The sequence below is a fragment of the Xenopus tropicalis genome, chromosome 2 (genome assembly GCF_000004195.4).
Source record: "Xenopus tropicalis strain Nigerian chromosome 2, UCB_Xtro_10.0, whole genome shotgun sequence".
Classification (NCBI taxonomy): domain Eukaryota; kingdom Metazoa; phylum Chordata; class Amphibia; order Anura; family Pipidae; genus Xenopus; species Xenopus tropicalis.
The window spans coordinates 108,305,865-108,325,180 of NC_030678.2; the positions used below are offsets into that span (position 1 = coordinate 108,305,865).

Genomic DNA, 19,316 nt, shown 5'->3' on the forward strand with positions numbered 1-19,316 from the left:
AATAACCGCTGGAGCAGAATACAGCTGGAAGCTGCAGGTTCAGCTGACTTGGGGGTTTACTTGCTTGAGATCCGTCAGTGATTTCTCATTTTCTAAGAATCTATTGCTGCTACAGGCGACCCATTTTTGATTCCTAGGCAGCAGTAGGTGTGATTGGAGTTTATTTTCTCCTCAATCTGGAAGCTTAGAATAAGTGATTAGGCGCTCATCTTGGGACACATGCTGCAAGGAGAACTGCTGGATTTCCCCTCCTTCTCCCTGCTCTATTCAGACTTATCAAAAGGTCAACTTTCTGCCTGATTTCTTTTGGGAATGCACAATGGCATTCTAGTACCTGGCTACACTTTTATTTGTTGAGTGTGGCACTTTGGTGCTGGGGTAGAAATGTGTCAGCAGGTGCAGGGGGGCAAGCCCAGCAAAAAGGGCGGAAAAACTAAAAGTTCCGTAGACAAGGAGCTTGGTCATGAGACATATTCCTATGGATTTTATATGTAACCCTTATTATGCTGCAGTGTTGCTTATAGTTACTGATTTTTTCTGTACAACCCCAGAATGTTACCTTTATGGATTAACTCCTTGACCACTACACAGCCTTTATCTTTAGGCAATGATGAACTCCCAAAGAAACGTTCTGTGCTTTATCACACTGAAGGATGTCCATCTACTCTGTTGTTCAGGGATGAAATTTATTCCTCTATAGCTCACGGTACCAATAATTCATTGGTTGTGACATACTTTACATCCGTCAGCCCCTGGGGATAACTAGACTAGAAAGAGCATCTACAATCATAAATAAATCCTTTGAAAGAAAATAGCCTTAGGATATATACCTGTATTCTGAACGGAAGATTAATGTTGGACTTAAATAACCCTGTAATGTGTCTGCTACGGATTGTTACACAAATTAAGGGCATGGCTTTTTAATGTGAAGCAAGCTCGAAATGGGTGTCAGGCAAGTTGGTGGCGATCTCCCCAAATATCAGAAGGCACTGTACAATCATTTCTGGGTGGAACACCCAATATTATTTATGAAAACAGAATTGATATTTTATTGTAAGCATTGCACAAAGCTTGCATGCTTTGCTTGTGCCAAAGTGCCTCCCCACATTCCATAGACATACAGGCAGGTTAAGTAAGCTGTCCATAGTGTGTATATGTGATAGACTATGATTGTAATCCTACTGTGGCAGGGTTTGATGTGAATGATGTGTAATCTGCGTAAAGTACTGAGAAATATGTTGATGCAATATAAATCATGGGTACAAATAATTAAAAAGGAAATGTCAAGCTGTGAGCACTAAATGTGTGAAATAGGCTTTCAGGGAAGGACATTTCTGTGTCTCACCCAGCTGCCCAGATATTGTATGTATATTGTATGTATTTGACATAAGGTCTCGCTCTCATAAGACCCAACAGTAAATTTGCACTGGCCGAAGTGTGGGGGGGGGGGGGGGGATTGGCACTTGGAAAAGCAAATAGTAGATCAGTCAGCTGTAGGGCCCTCTTCAGAAAAGCTCAAGTAATCATTACCTTCCTCCTTCCTGTGAAAGCAAACAGACTGAAAATGTGCAGCTCCACAAGAAGAGCCTATTTATTTCTAACACATGGCCGACCTTTGGCTTGTTCTTCAGCTGATCTGGCACAATGCTTCCCAATCTCAATATTTAGTTAAGCCCTCTTTTATTAGTTTCTCGAATTTGCAGAGGAGCGGTACCTTCAACTGAAACTTCAGCATGATCCTCTATTGTACAGCACTATGGAGTATGTTGGCACTTTATAATCACGTGTTAATAAATTAGAACTGGTCACTGTTTTACCATTCGCAGACCCTGTATTTTTCTCAATATTGTTTCCAAGCCCACTGTCTCTAACCACTTAATAAAATCAGTTTATTTCATGCATAGTTTTTTTAATCTCTCATTAATCATTGCAAGCACTAGGCAAACACAGAAAATAGCTACTCACCTTGGGCACCATGGCTTCAAAGCTATGTCGACTTGTGGGACAGTAAATCTCTGGGTTTTCTTTCTGCTTTGTGTATATTAGACTTTGTTTTCTCCCAAAGTGCGGTCACCAGTAAGCGGTTATTTGACACTATCAAGAGGAGTGGTAAAGTCATTTTCACCTTGCACCAGGCTAGGGAAGTGCATGCCACAAGTGTCATTGCTCAGAAGACACTGCAGTGGTGGCGGGCAGTTTCCTATGCACCTTTATGAAGAAATGTCAGGTTTATCCCTTGTTATATCCACTGTTTCCACAACTTTGTTGATCAGCTTGATGCACTTTCAGATTTGAAGCATTGTATCAATAATAGAGATTGTTTATAATTTTGACATATAGTTAAGGGTTGTTGGCCCTAGGAGCTTTCAAGCTGGCAAGGGGGCCACAACTTTATCTTTGTACAAGGCATGAGGCAGATAGCACTGTAGGATGAAACAGAAAATATCCTCAAGCATTGTTGAGAGTTCACTATTACTGTAAAAGCCTCTCCGGGGCAGTGCATTTGATCTGATGGTAATTGTCTGACTAATTGTGATTAGCGTTGGAATGGTTGTGCTACTAAGGGACTCCAAAGCTTCTTCTACATGTCGCTGGAACTTCAAAGCATGGCTTTTGCTACATTTGTTACTGGTTTTACTCTATTCTTTTGTATCTCCCAGAAAGTTGGCGGCTTTCAGCCTGTAAGACTGTATTTTCTACTTTTAAAATGAAATCATCTTGCTAGAATGGCTTATAATTATTGTTTTTAGAGTGTGTTAATCAACGGGTTGAATTACTTAGGTTTCCTAATGGGACTTAATGAACAGGACTATCATTGATAATGGGGTACCTGGTGTTGGCCCCCATTATGTTAGTGTAGTCCAACATGTAGCCTTTGAGATGACAAGCCCACAGGGCACAATTAAGTTTTTTTTACTGCACGCAGCCTAACTTTTGTGGGGGGCCCACAACATTGCTCATTGTTACACCCCTTCTAAAGGCAGTTCTGATCTTGGTAGTGCTTAATAGAGTAGAACAAGATCAAGTTTAGTAGATATTTGAATAGGCAAAATTGAATTTGGTAGGTTGACTTTTGTGAAGTTTGTGATCTTATAGTTTGTGAGCCAATATTTCTTGATATAAGCCTTATAGCTTTATATTGATATTTGCTGTGCTTGTCTGCATAATCTACCCGAGCACACTAGCATTCTTATAGGGTTCAGCCTTATTTAATACATTTAGGCACATCATGTCTCTAACAAATAATCCCACACAGTTTGACCTCCTTATGAAACCTGTGTTTCTGCTCTTTCCACATCGCAGTATGTATCTTCCTTTTCAAGTGCCAATTAGAGATTCTGTGGATTGCAAGGTGTTTGTGCAGAGTGCTGATCTGGCATTTAATTTTATAGGGTTCACAGGAGAAGACATGCGCAATTCACTTCTTCACCTTGTGGTCCCAAAGCTAACAATTAAATGGCCTTTAAAATGGCAGAACAGCTTAGGAAGGAAACTCTCACTGGAGTCTAACCTTTTCTTAAGCTGTGAGATTGTGTTTGGAATTAATGATGACTTTACCAGCTCAAGTGTGCAGAGGGAAGGAGCGCCACTTTTCAGACCTGGAGTGAATAAGCTGCAGCCTTCTTGTGTTCTGCATGCAAAGTACCATGAAAAGTCGCCCCTCCATCTTATAATACCTTTAAAGAAATCAAAAGTAGCAACTGGATACCCTTTGCCATTCCAGATATCGTACTTTTCCTTTTTGTATAATCATATTTTTCTTGTAGTTTAAGTTCTAGTCTGGGCTCAATCCACACAATGGTTTTTTTGACATGTTAAATTCCGTACTTGTCAGTTAGCGCAGCGGGTGCTTCACCAGGGAAAGAGTGTTGGAGTTAGCTACATGTAAAGATTTGGATTTTCATATGGCTGTAAAGAGCATAATATCCCTTTTAATATTAAGAGCATAATATTACCCTCTCTGGAATTTGTAAGGCTATTAGAAGTCATCAAGGAGTTTAGTGAATTTATGAAGGCATGAGTCTGCAAGCTGAGTGCTTTCAAACATGTTACTGAACTTTAAAGTGAATTCAAATATCCATATAAATAATAGTAGGGGGTGGTTAATCCTTTTATACACAAACTACTCTTTAGAACATTCAAAGACATTGTAAAACTCATCTTTTTTTTTTTTTTTAACAATGTCCCCCCCCTACCCATCAGTGCCAGTCTCTGGTGCTTTTGTAAATGGGATGTAGTCTCTTCAGCCCTGACATTTGCAGGAACCCTCGAATCACATAAATCATTGTGATGTCCTCACAGATAAATGTATTGAAAAGCTAGAAGAAATGTTCACCGCATGCTGGTGTCTTTGATCCCTCGAGTACTTTCCCTGGTAGTAAGTATCCTTGCAGCTCTTTCATTAATGTAATCACTGCAAATCCCATGATGCAGTGTGAAGTTTTCATTGACAGCAGCAGTAGAAATGAGAAGAGGTGATCACTAAAAAAATGTTTTATTGTGAAGTTGGCACATTGTTCCCATCTTTTGTCATAATATCTTGGCAGTATTATAGTTTCTGTTTGTGTATATCTGTTGTGTATATATATTCTCGCTTATAGTTCCATGGACTTTATTATTTAGCAGTGCTGTTTCCCATAGCATTCTATTTATTCTTCATTTTAACTGATTTGATTACTCTCTGTTATAAAAAGACTATACCCCATACTTTTTAATGTGTAAATGTTATTATTAGCCTTAAGGCAGGCATTTCCACATTATAGAATGATCCTTTATCTGTAAAACTTCCGGTTACAAGGATTCTGGTAACATAGTCAATCCTGTATTTATTTTTTGCTTACCTTAATACAACATGTAATCCTGTCCTGTTTGGAACTTCAGTCTCAAATCAAAAATAAGCCCTGATCAAGGGATCAGCGGTTGCTTCCCAGAGACTTCTTATGACCCTTACTAATAGCTTTAATTATTTATTATCCTTTAATTTATGTAGCACTGACAAATTTTTGCAGCATTTACATGATGTTTATCATTAACATCAGTCCTTGCTTCGGTGGCCCCTATATCTATTTTAGCGCATACTCAGATTTTTTTTATCATTAGCCAAATATTATGCCTGTATGTTGGAGTGATATAGGAAACCCACACAGATGCGAGAATACATACACTTTGCAGATAATGCCCAGGTCAGAGTCTAACTTTGGACCTCGGTACTGCAAGGTAATAGTGTTAACCACTAAACCTACCAAATACAGCATGAAGAGAATATTGAGAGTATATTTGCTTCTTGTTGCATCCTAGAGTGATCTTACATATCCGGGCACATTGAAGTCTTCACTAGATTTATAGATATTACCATGATCCCTATGAGATATACACTGGTAATAATTCACTGGGGCTATAAGCTGTTCAGAGGGGGTATATGGTTTTTGTTAATTGTTTTGTCACTGGCTGAGGGGAAATTGAGTTTTTTTTTGAATATGAAATATGCCCAGAAATACATAGGATAGCTTCACTTTCGCACAAGTAGCATAGGGCTCAATGTTTCCTCTATGTCATAGAAAGCTAACCCCATAAAGTCTATGGGGACTGTTTAAATGTGGCTGGTGTAGATGTACTTTGCATTGGGCCCTAAGCTGTGTACTCATGTATGTGCACAAAAGTATTACATCAGCACTGACTGCAAATGGTGGAGTCCACAGAAAAATTGTTATGTACATACACAGTTCAATACTTGATCAAATCCATCCACCACTCTGTATTTCGGAGCAGAAACGCAAAGGTATACTTTTGGTGGTGACATTCACCATGTGTGTGCACTGACAGGAATGCTGATCGTCTTTTTGTCCATAAGGTCACATGTGCCACTAGCCTTATTGGTACAGTACAACTTTAGTCTAAATATTATATTAAAAAGATTTGTTTTCACTGCTAACTGTTTTAAGTGCTTTGACTTTACACCTAACGTTGTACAGAGTGATTGCAGTACTTAAGGTCCTTCATAAAGGTTTCTCTGCTTATACTTTGTTTTATCTGGCAATAGATTGGGCTGACCTAATGGCAAAAATAATTAGCAGAGGATTCCTATCGTAGAATTTGTTGCCCACACTGACCTGAAAGGCAAATCCACCTGAGAATTGAGACCAGAGATGTCTCTTGAAATGCCACAGAGCTGTGCATAGTGAAATAGCAAATAAAGAAAAGTTTCCATTTCTTTTAATTTATTTTCCATGATGTACAGCAGCAAGTGCCCGGGAGTTGCTAGCTCCAGTGCATTGGTTTAGCATTGAGCGGGAAAAGTTTAATGACACACTAGGGTTCTTTAAACTGATGCCAGAGTATCTAAGGCTGCCCATACAAATAAAAACCTGCTAGCCATCAACACCAACACTGACTTGAGGGTAATAGCAGCAAGTTATGGAGAACAGTACCGATGAAACTGTCATCTTTGTTATTGCCCTATTTTCTTTACTCTGAACCATTTCAGTTTTGCACCTAACCATTAATAAAGACAATCCCCAAAATCAGAATAGTGTTTTATTTTTAACTTTAAGGGCAAAAATATAATGGGTCCTCACTGCTTGTGTCCTTTTAGTAATCAAAAGGCTACTTGTAGAATTAAGCTATTAAAATTCTTCAAAACAGTTTCTACAGCTCTTTGTCAAATATACTGGCATAAGTTCTTTGGCTCAGAAACTTTTGCCTAAAGAATTTTATTGTTATGGATGGCAGCTAGTTGTATAATGTGGAATATTATGCATAAAATAATGAAACCTGGTGCTTTAGGGGTCGAAGTCTTCTTAAAAACTTGCTTGGTTGACCAAGTAATGGCTTTTGAATAATGCATCCTGTACATGGGATTGCGTTTTTTTACGCAGCAAGAAAATCCCAGAAAAAAATGTATTGTTTTCTAAATCCCAGTGTTCGATTAAGACAAGGTTTTATGGTTTTGCTAAATGTTTGATATCTATAAACATTAGAATTCCTAAAAATTAAAATGTAGGAAATATGTTTTAATGAGCCAGAATAAGCTTGAAGACTGTATCTAAGAGCCTTGTTTTCACACACTCGTTAAGCTCTAAACTGAAGAGATACAAAAGCAAGAATTCAACCTTGTTACTAAAGGTGGCCACACACATCGCACGAAACATCGTCAAATCCGCCACACACCGTTCAGGGCTGAAACAGCAGATAAGGAGGTAGAAACAATAGGATTTCTACCTCCTTCTGCCGATTCAGCCCTGACGGCAGATTTTGGTCAGGTGCCTTCTATGGCGCCCGATCAAAATCTTTTAACTGGTCCGATCGTTGAGTCGACCGATATCAGCAGCTTTCGTACAATATTATCGGTGCGTGTATGGCCAGCTTAAGAATTTTTGCTAAATTTGGCAAGCAAATATCCACTGACTAATGATCAGTCTAGACACAGGATTCCTGTCTGCCGCTATGTGAAAATTATATTGAACTACAAAGGCCATCTCCTGGCTAAAGATAAAAAATGAACTACCATTTTGGTTATCTATAGTACCCTCTTGCCACTCCTCCTTTAGCCTGGGATAAACAGTGGGTTCTTTTTAGATGTACCCTTATGTATTTAGCCAAATGATCTGTAAAAGACTATCCAGACTTGGATTGGTTTTAAAATGGAAACTTACACAGTTTCACAAGACTAACACAGGTACTGAACTCATTTTCATGGGGAGGCAGAGCTTTTGGAACCTTTGGGAGGTTTGTTTGGTAGCTGAGTAATCTTTTTGAGCATATGTTTCACCGCTTATCCAAGCAGTATCCAGCAAGTCAAGTTGCCTTACCTTTACTGGATACTGTAGGACTAGACTGTTCATCTACCTTATACAAATTGGATATGGATGGTGCCATGTAAGTTCTGTGAGTAGTCTAATGACATATTGTCAGTTTCCTTAAAGTTGTCATTGCCCCCTTAAATTGCTTTTGGGAATTTGCTTAGTATGAAATTGGTTTAAGGTCATTACCTTAGTGGTTATACAAACTGATGGTCATAAAATATAGTCTTGTTCACTAAATTCCTTATTCGGGACCTCAACAAAGCATAAGGGCTGTGAGATTAGTCGCGGGCGACTAATCTCCCTTGTCACGGGCGACTAATCTCCCTGATATGCCATCCCTCTGGCTAGAATGTAAATCGCTAGTGGGGTTGCATACGTGGCGCCAAAATTGCTGAAGTTCCCTCTCAAGGCAACTTCACCGATTTTGGGAATTCGCCCCGCCGCCTATGCCATCCCACCGGCGATTTACATTCTAGCCAGTGGGATGGCATGTCGGCAAGATTGGTGGCGGGCGTTTATCTCGGCCCTAAGTGTTGTAATGCAAGTGCAGACCGCTGGAGTAACATTTTCCTGCTTCTTGTCATTAAAAAAACAATGAAGCAATATTTGATGATCAAGTTTACTTTACTTTGCAGTGCTCCAAGCTTTAAGCAAACCGATTAGTGTGACTTTAACTTAGTTGTGTGCGTGGTGCAAGCTTAAATTGAAATGTTAGTATGAGGAAGAGGGTTGAGTGTACATGGCAAAAATACAATCAAAGATAAATACTGGAAACTTAACTTTACGGCTAGCTTATAAAAAAAGATGTCACCAAAGTGAGACCAGAGCACTTGTAGTTTGCCTCTTGGTACCTGCTTTATCTCTTGCTTTTGAGTTTTTGAAGCATTATAGTTACGGAACTAAAATACAAAATGCAATGTGTTTTCATCTGTCTTCACAAGTGCTCTTTTCCAACATAGCACCATACCAGTTGTAAAGCCATTTACTAATAAAAAGAACACCAGTTTCATTATTGTTTATGGTGATTTAGGTACTGTGGTGGAGTTGTCTCCATTTCAATCCAGTATTCAGAGGTTAGAGATGTCTCCAAAGGCATATATAGCTGACTACTGTGCCTGTGCTGCCTCTAATATTAGGTTTAAAAAAATCAGCGTAAATTAGAATTGCAAATATAGTACATGTATGGTTATGATTTTATTGTCTCATAAACATTCATTGCAAGGGTATGTTACTTTGTGTGCAAATTGTTCCTTTTAATTAAATATGAATGGGAGCTCTCATAGTTCTCAGAAGACTTATGCAAAAATCAGAGAAATGATTGGGACTAACAAATAAGGCAATATGTAATAACTCTTGTTTGGATCAATCACAATTTAGCAACAAATTTATTACTAAATAATTAGTTACCTACAACTCTTGAGCTTTAGGAATAAAAGTGGAAGGTTATGTGTGCTTTAAAGCTGTGGTTTTAGGCTATTTAAAATTGGAGCACTTGAAGCAGACAAAAAAGCCCCTTGTGCCATTAGCCTAGGATAGATTGGTAATCTAAGAAAGCTTTCACATTGTGCCATCGAGTATAGAAGAGTTGTTTACTGAGGCAAGAAAGTTTTTGACCTATATTTATAACAAAAGCCACATGTGTTTAATTACATGTTTAATTGACATTATCTACATGCCATGAAATTGAATCTAACTAAATGAATATTATTCTAAACCATAAAGTCTCAAAGGAGTGTTAAGCTAACACAAATAATATTTTTCTATACGTAGTATAAAAACTACCCTTAACTGATCTTGACTAATCTCCCCATGTGCCACCAGCCTTAAACTCTTCATGGTCTTGGCTATTTAATATTGACGTGGCTGATTTGTCATTATTTAAAGTAGGGCAATAATCTTAGCAGGTAGGCAGTTAGATGTCTATTAAACAGATGACAGATTTTTGCTTAATTACTGCATCTTTTACAATACGTGTACAATAGTGACATTTTCTAAAAGCATTATTGGGAAAAAGTGGTTGGCTTATTTTGTGGGTCTTTCTAAGATATTAATAATAATAATCATTGTTATTATTATTTTGTATTTATAAAGCATTGATTCCAGGCCTAATAAATAATAATAATAATAATAAACTAGCTCCTCAGTGTAGGGTAAACTATTACTAGCTAGGTACTGCAATTTGTACAAGATGCCCCTCAAGAATTAATGGTTTCTGATTATCTTTCCAGTGGCTCACAGTGAATGTTAATGGAATAGGCAGAACAGGCTTGTTATCTGCTGCTATGAGCAGAGTGGCATTATGTGGTAAATGAGCAATAGCCATGTGCGTCATCACAATTCATGGGTGTATTACAGCAGTGGTGAATAATAGTCAAAGCATTAGTCATCTGGTGGGATCTGCACAGAGAGGGGCATATAGTGCAGCTCAGATCCCATTGATGTTACTTCTTCTGTTACATAGATAAATATGCCTTATGATAGGTAGCCATATTAACCATTTTAATAATCAAGGGTCATCTTTAAAACATGCAGAACTTGCCTCTGGGTTAAAAGCATCTTTTTACATAGCACTCGAGCTACACATACAGACAATAAATACCTGTGGAGCACAATGTTTCTGCCATCTTTGCCCAAAGCAAAGTTCCCCCAAGGTTCCTATATATTATCATGATGAGTGAATAAAATACTTATTCAATTATGATTTGTATTTTTGTGGTTTGCAATCAGTGGTTCATCTTCTGCTCCAAGGCATTCTTAAGCTCGTCATACACACACTGATATAGTCGTACGATTCATATGATTTTTCAGATTTGTTATTTTTAGGGCTTTATTCGTACAATTAAAATCTGAATGTTCGTTTTAGATTTTTCCATTAAAACAAATGTTTGATATTAAAAAAATTTGTCATAAAATCTGAATGTGGGCCAGCTTTAGTCAGGGCATTTAGTATGTGTAGGTAGATGGATGCCTGTTTAGTTGTCATATAGCTTAATTTCATAACCATGCTAATGATAACAGGGCTTAGTTGAGAGCTTTAGACATACATTATGTATTAATGTATATGTACAGGGCAACACTTACATGTTAGTTTTATTTGTGTATAATGTATGTTTTGTTTAACTGGGAGTAGTTGGTTCAGGCAGAACACAAATGCTGACACTGAATAATTTGACACATCATTTTTATTAAGTCCATTTATTGTTGCATAAAAGCTAATGCTAAAATATGGGAAGAGAACATTTTAAAGGTTGTGAGCAGTGAGATGGAGCTCCAGAAGCCATTTCTAATGTATGGAATAGACTTTTCGTTTTGATTAAATACAATACTGATTCCCATTCTCCTATGGCATCTCCTCCCTTTGGGTAATGCCGCATTGTATGGTAATTTATGATAATTTAGAGAATGTGGCTCCTTAGGTGGGAATGGGGATTCATTGCCAGGGAATTCCTCTGAGATGATACCGCAACTGCCATTGTAATGTACACAGAGAGACTGGTTGCTGAGGTGGGTTATTGGCTTACATTTTACTTTGCAAGGATCAATGCTTGAGAGACACCTGTCATCTTAATGTTTCATTCAGTGGGGCTAACTCACACTTGACACGTCTATAATTTCTTATTGTTCCTTATATATTTCTGACAATGTCTTTCACTTAGTTTATTAGTAATGAATTGTCAAATCCTGACAGGCTTTGTAGTGTGTGGTACTGTAGTTTTATCTTGTCTTATATATTATTAGCATAAAATATTAAACTGTGAGCATTTTGTGTTCTTCTATATGGAAACACACGTTTTTATTTAAGTAATCTTGAGTTACTATAAGCTTACGGTTCAATGAAGCTAAAACAGAGCTAGATGATATTGCTTTATTAGTACAACTGTATAGTATACTAATTCTAATTTTGCCTCTTTGTTTTCATAGCCATGAGACACAAACCACCTGCTGGGATCATCCCAAAATGACAGAATTATACCAATCTTTAGGTAAGAAACAAATGACTAGAATTCTGCATATTGTATTACAATTCCTAATGTTGTAAAATGTTTCATTTTGGCTCATCTTTGTATAATTTAACAGCTTTTATAGGCTGAACAGATGTCTAATGCGAAAGCATTGCCCTGTCTGTTGAGTTTGCTTCTGTGTGGAGCAAGGAAACCAGATTATATGGTTCAGTGTGCCATACTGGTACCTTCCATTAATATTTCATATGGCATTTCATGCGGAAACACTTGCTGATCCAGCTGCAGCTGAGGGTAATGCTGCAGGGCACTTTTCAATTTTTTTGTCCCCATGCATAAATGTGCAATGTAAAGAAGGGAATTTACATAACTTCATTGTTTTTTGTGGGTTGCAGCTCTATAGTAAAATGATGAAAAAAGTGATGAATCCCCCTCCTAGGATGTGTTTGAGGAGGCGTCAAAATACACATTTTATTTTGTACAGTCATCTCATATGTGTTACTTACCAAATGGTAGTGCTGGGAAAACAGTCCTGTTTACTTCAATTTAAAAGTTGTAGATACTTTGTCTGTTTCCCGTCATGGGATTCATGCTCTGTTTACAGCAAAGAATGCCTGATATTGTCTGACTTGTTGACTCATTTTCTCTTAACCTGCACTCTTTTCATAGTCTGCATTGGGATACTATATTAGAGGTTTGTTGCCTGGGCTCTTCTAGAAAACAAAAACAGGCATTCACAAATCTCATTACACTTATCTCCCACACACTGTCAGTCTAGCTGTTCTCTTGGTGAGCAATTTAACTGAATTCCTGTGTTCTTGAAGTGCACTTATCTCTGAGAGATCCTTTATTACAGTTGTATTTCTTCATTTTGCACAATGGACAGTGCATTGTATCAGTCTATGTAGTGTGCGAACCAATGTATCCTGATTGTCAGAGAGAGATAGATATATATATATATATATATATCTATATCTATATATATATATCAACCTACATTCTCATCTCTTGGGACAGTCATTATGTTTTTTTAGCATTCCACTGCTGGCTTAGGTCAGTTTTAAGGTTTGTACAATTTTTGGGTGCAGTTCACATTTAATTCTCCAAAGAATCCTGACTGGGAGGGTTTCATTGTGAATTAGTTACTTGTTGTTTTACAAGCTGATGTATTCCTTTAAGTCACATACTTAATTTACTGTGTCTTTTACTGTTCTTGTAAAAACCTCTTCAGCTAAGGTCACTGTTATTTTCTGGCAGAGTTGTGTAGTGTATTGCCTGAATACACATAAAGCAATAGGCTGGCGAACTCATACTTAGGCCTTCGCTGCTCTGGACTTCATTCTCAGTTAGTCAGTGATTGGCCCCGAATGCTGGGAATAGATGCTGAATGGGCATCTGTTTGACATCCTATTTTGTATGCTATCTGCCATGGAAGGGCAACATTCACAAATACAGCTGTGACTGTTTAAGAAGCTTAGTGGAATGAAACATATATGAAGTTAAATGACATGCTTGGTAGCACAGACCTTAGAACAATACAGACTATAGAACAATACAGGAATGGGAACCTTTACCCAAAATGCTTTAACCCTGATGGTTCCCAGACATTTTCTGGCCAAAGGTGTCCATTACCCATTACATTTTTTGTTTTAGAGCTATAGACTTATATGCAAATGGTACCATGCATTTGCTTACTTGGTGCAAAAACAACTTAAATTATGCAAGAATAAACTCTATGATCATCATGATTGTTTGGGTGCATCCCCTACTAAGCAGTTAGGTAGGTGAATAGGAATAACAAAAAAAAGAAACCTGGACTGGCTGACTTAATTCAGTATTTGTATTGGCGAATTGGCTAACTTGAAACAGCATGGGCCCACAATTTGATGCCAAAAATTGGCCTTTGGGTAGAAATCTATTGGTTTTGGAGGCTAGAAGTATAGCAGTTTAGCCAGAAAAGTTTGTCTTAGTGCATTTGATGCCTGAATAACATCGATCATCTTTTAATGCTTCATACATATTTTCCTTTGTTACTAATGGTGCTCAGTGTACAGAACTGATTAAATGAAGATTAATGCAGAGTCTGATAGCAGTCTGGTAGGAAGCCAAAACAAACCAATGGTGCTTGGAATTAATACTGTAGTAGGCACACTAGAGTTCTTCCAAGATTTTAATGATACAAAACACAAAACATGTCAGCGGTGCATCTCAATGACAGATTTTCATTCACGTCTTTGGATAGTTTATACGTACAGTAAGTTTACAGAGAAGTCTCAAAGGAATATTTGACTTCTAGAATTACATGCATTGATTTATTGCTATTAATTAGTTACAGATGCTATATTTGATGTTTCAAAAGAGAAATCCTTCAGAGAGAAAAAGTTGATGAACAAAACGTGTATTATTTCTCTGATTGGTTAAATGAGAAATGCATGGCTTTGTTTGCATAGCCTTATATTGTAATTGATGTTAACTCACAGAGCATTAAACTATGTTGTTTGCAAAACAATTGCATTAAGTTTTTTTCTTTTAAAGGCGAGCTGGTATTGAAAATTACCTAAGCTGTCATGGGTGTTAATAAATCTGTCTTTTTGCCTGTGAGACATAAAATGGTTATTCAGTGTACCATCTTATCCTACATTTCTTAACCCCACATCCCCTTTCCAACAAAACTCATGTTGTCTGGCAGTTTCAAATATGGGTAATGTCCCATGGAGAGATTAGAATAGATCTCTGCTACCGTGGGTAATCTCTCAGAAATGCCTTTCCACTGGCATCAAAGAGAATCCATGGTGGAAAGGACTACACATCGCTTTAAAGGAGAAGGAAAGTCTAAGTCACTTGGGGGTGCCAAAATGTTAGGCATCCCCAAGTGACTTAAATCGCTTACATTTTACCCCGGCTGGTGCCCCTGTACGGAGAGAACGGCACCAGCCCGGGGTAGCAGCGATCGCTTCCTTGTTCGCTGCGCACGCATGCACAGTAGTGTGAAAAGCTGAACTTTGAACAGAGAAGTCGGCGTTTCACTCTACTGCGCATGTGCCTGTCCCGGACATTCATCAGCGCGAATAGGGAAGAAGGAAGCGCTCGCTACAGGTACCCCAGGCTGGTGCTGTTTTCTCCTAACAGGGGCACCAGAGATCTATTGTGGGCGACTAATCTTGTTGTGGGACACTACCCTAATGAAGTTACTTACTGGCTGACACATGCTCCTCAACCTAATAATTTTATCCTGGTACATCTGATTGCTCAAGCAATTTGTGAAATCTAGAATGTAAAGGTTGTTTGCATCAGGCAAAAAAACACTATAATAGAACTATAAAAAATAGTAAAACCTATTATATAATATGAGAAGGGAAGTCCTTCGGACTGATTTGGCAGCTTATCTGCCCGTGTATGGGGCCCTCCAACAGGTCTTCCTGACTGATATCTGGACAGAAATCAGGCAGACTTAATTTTTGGGGGATTTTCACCTTTTCTGCTTACAGGTCAAATGTAGTAATACTTTAAAACCTTTTTAGATTTGTGCCCATTTCCTGACATATAATACAAAATATATCTTCCTTATCAGATTTTGCATTTCCCATGCAAAGTTGTGTTATTGTGTATATTTATTTTTGGTTGAGAACTGTTTTGAAATTTCCGTTGTTGGAATTGTTGTGTTTGTTTTTGCCCTTTGCCTATTTGCAACATGTGAATTATGTCACAGACCCTCAAAGAGTAATTAGGCACTTAAAAGAATAAATCAGCTGCCAATATATTGACACATACGCATGCACTTTAACATTCTTTATTATCTCAGGATCTGTTTGTTTTGTGTAATGATTTGAACTATCAGGAAGGTAATAAAGATTTTGCAGCTGATGTGAAGAAATTCCTCTCTTTATTTACCAGTAACCTGCCCCAGGTAAAAATGTTCCTGACCACATGAACCATGTAGTTATAGAGTAATTTGCCTGCACAATTATTTGCATGCAGATGTGCACATTCCACAAGGCATTCCTTGCTAGCAACCTGGTGACTTCCTGTGATTCTAACAATGCACTAAATTCCTTTGTAATAATGCTTTACTTTTGGGTAATGCATGGCCTGTGAAGCTAATTCACAAGTAAATGAAATATATAACAGTGTATTGATGTATAAGTATGGTTTTCAGTTTCAGTGTAAACCATAAAGCGCTTCAAAAAAAGTATCCTCAAATCACTTATGGATCAGGGTGGGACTGTCCTGTGTAGGCAAACCAGTGTTATTATAGCTGCACCTGAAATATAACACTTAACCTTGTCCAAAAGGAAGAAAATAAAGCCAACATAAATGAATAGCTCATTGATTGCCCAGACTTTGCATACTCTATTTAAACTGCTCTAATGGTTTGCTTCTTTGTACAATTCCTGTATATTGTGACATAAGCACCAAAAATTGTCGCAGTGTCTGTGAAGAGTGCTTCTGGTTTGGAAAGACCTATGTCTTACCACCTTTGTGTAAATGCAGGTTTACAAAGAAAGAATGTTTAGTGTACACCAGAGTACGCTCAACTATATGTGGCCATTATTATTACACACTCATGTGGTAGTTGAGGCCCAAGCTACATTCCAGTCACTTTCCAGTGGCACTTGGCAGCTGCTTGAAAGATACACAAAGCTCTTCCTGGCTAATAGGCTATGGTGCTAAATCATTATTACGCTGGCCATACACATGTAGGTTTTAAAAGGATCTTTTCGTTATTGTTGGACCAAGCTTATTGTGAACTGATCGTTTAAAAGTAAGATTTGTCCTTCAATAAAACTGCCATTTAATGAGATATCGTTAGTTGAAGCTAGGAAAGCTGCCTGCTTGGTCCTGCAAACAACTGGACAATATCCAATGTCGGATAAAAGATTGCAAGATGTACGATCGTTTGGTGCACATTAATCTTGCCGGTTTGGTTGGATCACACTGAAAATTGTCGTTAAGTTGGTCACATGGGGCAGATTGTAGTCTTAAAAATTCTTCTACTTGTGCCTGTAGCCAAACATTAAATCATCCCTGGTGCAGCCACGCATAGCCGATATCCTCCAATAAACGGCAAGTCTTGTATTTCTTGCCGGATATTGGCTGCATGTTCCTGTACCCGGGCAGATTTAATACTTCCTGACAATTTTTCTTTACTGTGGGCAAGGTCACACAGGGTGAACTGTCATGTGTATGTCCAGCTTAAGTCACAAGGTTTTATCCTGACCATTTATCCCATGTGCGTACAGTGATCTGATAGCAGACCTTGCTAACCCTTCATAGTTGACTCTCGCTATTATCACTCTTGCATACACTGCCTATAAGCTAAAGATCAAGCAACACAGACACCTCATATAGCTACAAAGGCCTTATCTTACTACATGTGAGCTATCGGGGATCCCCAAACTTTTTTTTACTTAAGAGCCATATATGCCAGAGAAGGGCTGTGATTGGCTATTTGGTTGTCACATGTGGACTGTTGTCCTACAGAAGTCTCTGCCTGGAGGAAAACTGTCTCTCTATACTTCTATATGTCTCTGCCAAGCCAGAGATTTTAAAATGGGCACCTATCAAAGGGCATGGTGAGCAACATGCTGCTCATTAACCATTGGTTGCGGATCTCCGCCCTAGATCTTTAACCACCTAGTTCTTTTAACAAAGGCTATGGTTTGAGGCTTTCAATTACACTTGAGAATAATTTTTACACCCTTGCTCAATGCTCATTATATCATTATTCCCCCAGTGGCACACCCAAAATAACTTTCACCTTCACCACTAACTGCTAATTTTAGCCAAACTCTGAAAGATGTTAACTTAACCTTCAATTTGTACATTTCACTGATGGCAAATACACACTTTACTTATCTCACAGAGAATTTACTTGTGCAGTGTTCTTGTTGAAATGTTTATTTTCTATGCCATATAAAAGGGGAATCCAATTTCTCATGGTGATGGTAATGGAGTGTTAATAAGTGTAAGATAGATTAAAAGGTTATGACATGCCATGAAGATGCTATCACATACTGCTTTCAAATTTGACATAAGCAAACAAGCAAATCCAGCACAACTCCATGAGGATAAAATGCTGCAATTCAAATTGGCTACACACGTTTTAAGTGTTGCTTGATTACAACTCCCATCATTTTCAGGCACTGTTGGTTGCTACATTCATACCTATTCTCCACTTTTAGCTTTATTTTAGTATGGCAGTGTGATTAGCTATTAAATTAATATATAGACACACCAGGCCAGGACTGGCAATCTGTAGATTCTGGCAGATGCCAGAGGGGCTGCTGTAAGATGCCATAGACAGTCACTATTATTGGGCTGGTATTGGGGCTGTTTGGGCCTCTCTGTACTTAAAATGCCACTGCTTATTTTGAATCCCAGTCCAGACATGAGACACAAGCATATCTAGAAACCTATTTTGCTGTGAACTGGGACATTTTACCCATCAAATTATATTTGATTTGTTTTGAACAGGGAGCAAGTAAATTGCAACATTGTTCTTAATTAGTACTCTGATGTATTTTGTGCACTGCCAAACAGAATAGTAATGCAGTCTAGCATAAATGAAAGTTACATGTGTATATACATTGCTTACATTGTATATGCATTGCTGTTTACTTGGATGTCTGAATTAAGTAGAATAGCTCCAGGATGCTGGAGCTATTCGTAAATATTGTAAAAAAAAAAAAAAAAATGTGCTTAAGTTGGTTCACCCGCTTTCTAAACCTCATACACAGTTTTTTTGCAACAGTAAAATGTCAATTCTTTGTTTATTCTGAGTACTAAAATAGAGGTGTATTAAAATGGAATATGTCCATTTAGGTTGTAACACTTATTTAAGTTATGGAGAAGTCTTAGAAGAGGCAGCCTGCTCAGCTTCTATTAATTCTAAAATTGTTTGTATCAAGTGGGCTCCATTCAAATGACAGGCTGCGTGCCCATGCCCAGGAACTTCGACACTGTTGGGAAAAAAACTTTGGGAGAATTCTCCTGTAGGTTATGGGCCGACATGTTGAAGTTATGTCTGTATTTTTCTATATGTGATTGACCGCACCTCAAAATGTTTTTGTGGTATAGGTGTAATATATTACAGCTCTAGTTTGAGCAAAACATGGGGCACAAGATGTCTACATAATTATTTTTATTTATGTTCATAAATTCATAAACATCATATGGATATTTGATCTGGTCTGAGTAGGGTAGGAGTTGAAGAGCTTTGCCATATAATGTGCTGTAGTTCCTCTATGGAGATGTCAAGTGTCCCATATGATAGACAGGACAATATTAGAGTCCATACAACCTTATACATGACTAACCTACAAGCTGGGATAGTCACATCCCTTTGGAAAGTTAGCCAGGGCAGGGGACCTAAGTGAGAGAGAATCAACCACTGCAGGCCTAAATCAACGCGGATCTAAGCTCTAAGGACTGTATTTATTATGCTGTGTAAAACTAATTCGCCGAAAAAACGGAGTAAAAAGCTGTGTAAAATAAATGGAAAAGATCGCCGTATAAATGCCGGATATTACGCCATTATTTTCCATAAGTTCCGGTG

At 38.0% G+C, this 19,316-nt stretch overlaps 1 protein-coding gene across 5 annotated transcripts in view; it reads left to right on the forward strand.

Annotated features, from left to right (window-relative positions):
• dmd.3 (LOC105946662) overlaps positions 1-19,316 on the forward strand; it is a 1,093,908-nt gene that overhangs the window by 989,330 nt on the left and 85,262 nt on the right. For all 5 annotated transcript variants that reach the window (XM_031897001.1, XM_031896997.1, XM_031896998.1 and 2 more), the window contains one exon: positions 11,724-11,785. In XM_031897001.1, coding sequence (XP_031752861.1) covers positions 11,724-11,785 — 62 coding nt within the window. The remainder of the gene's footprint in view (positions 1-11,723; positions 11,786-19,316) is intronic.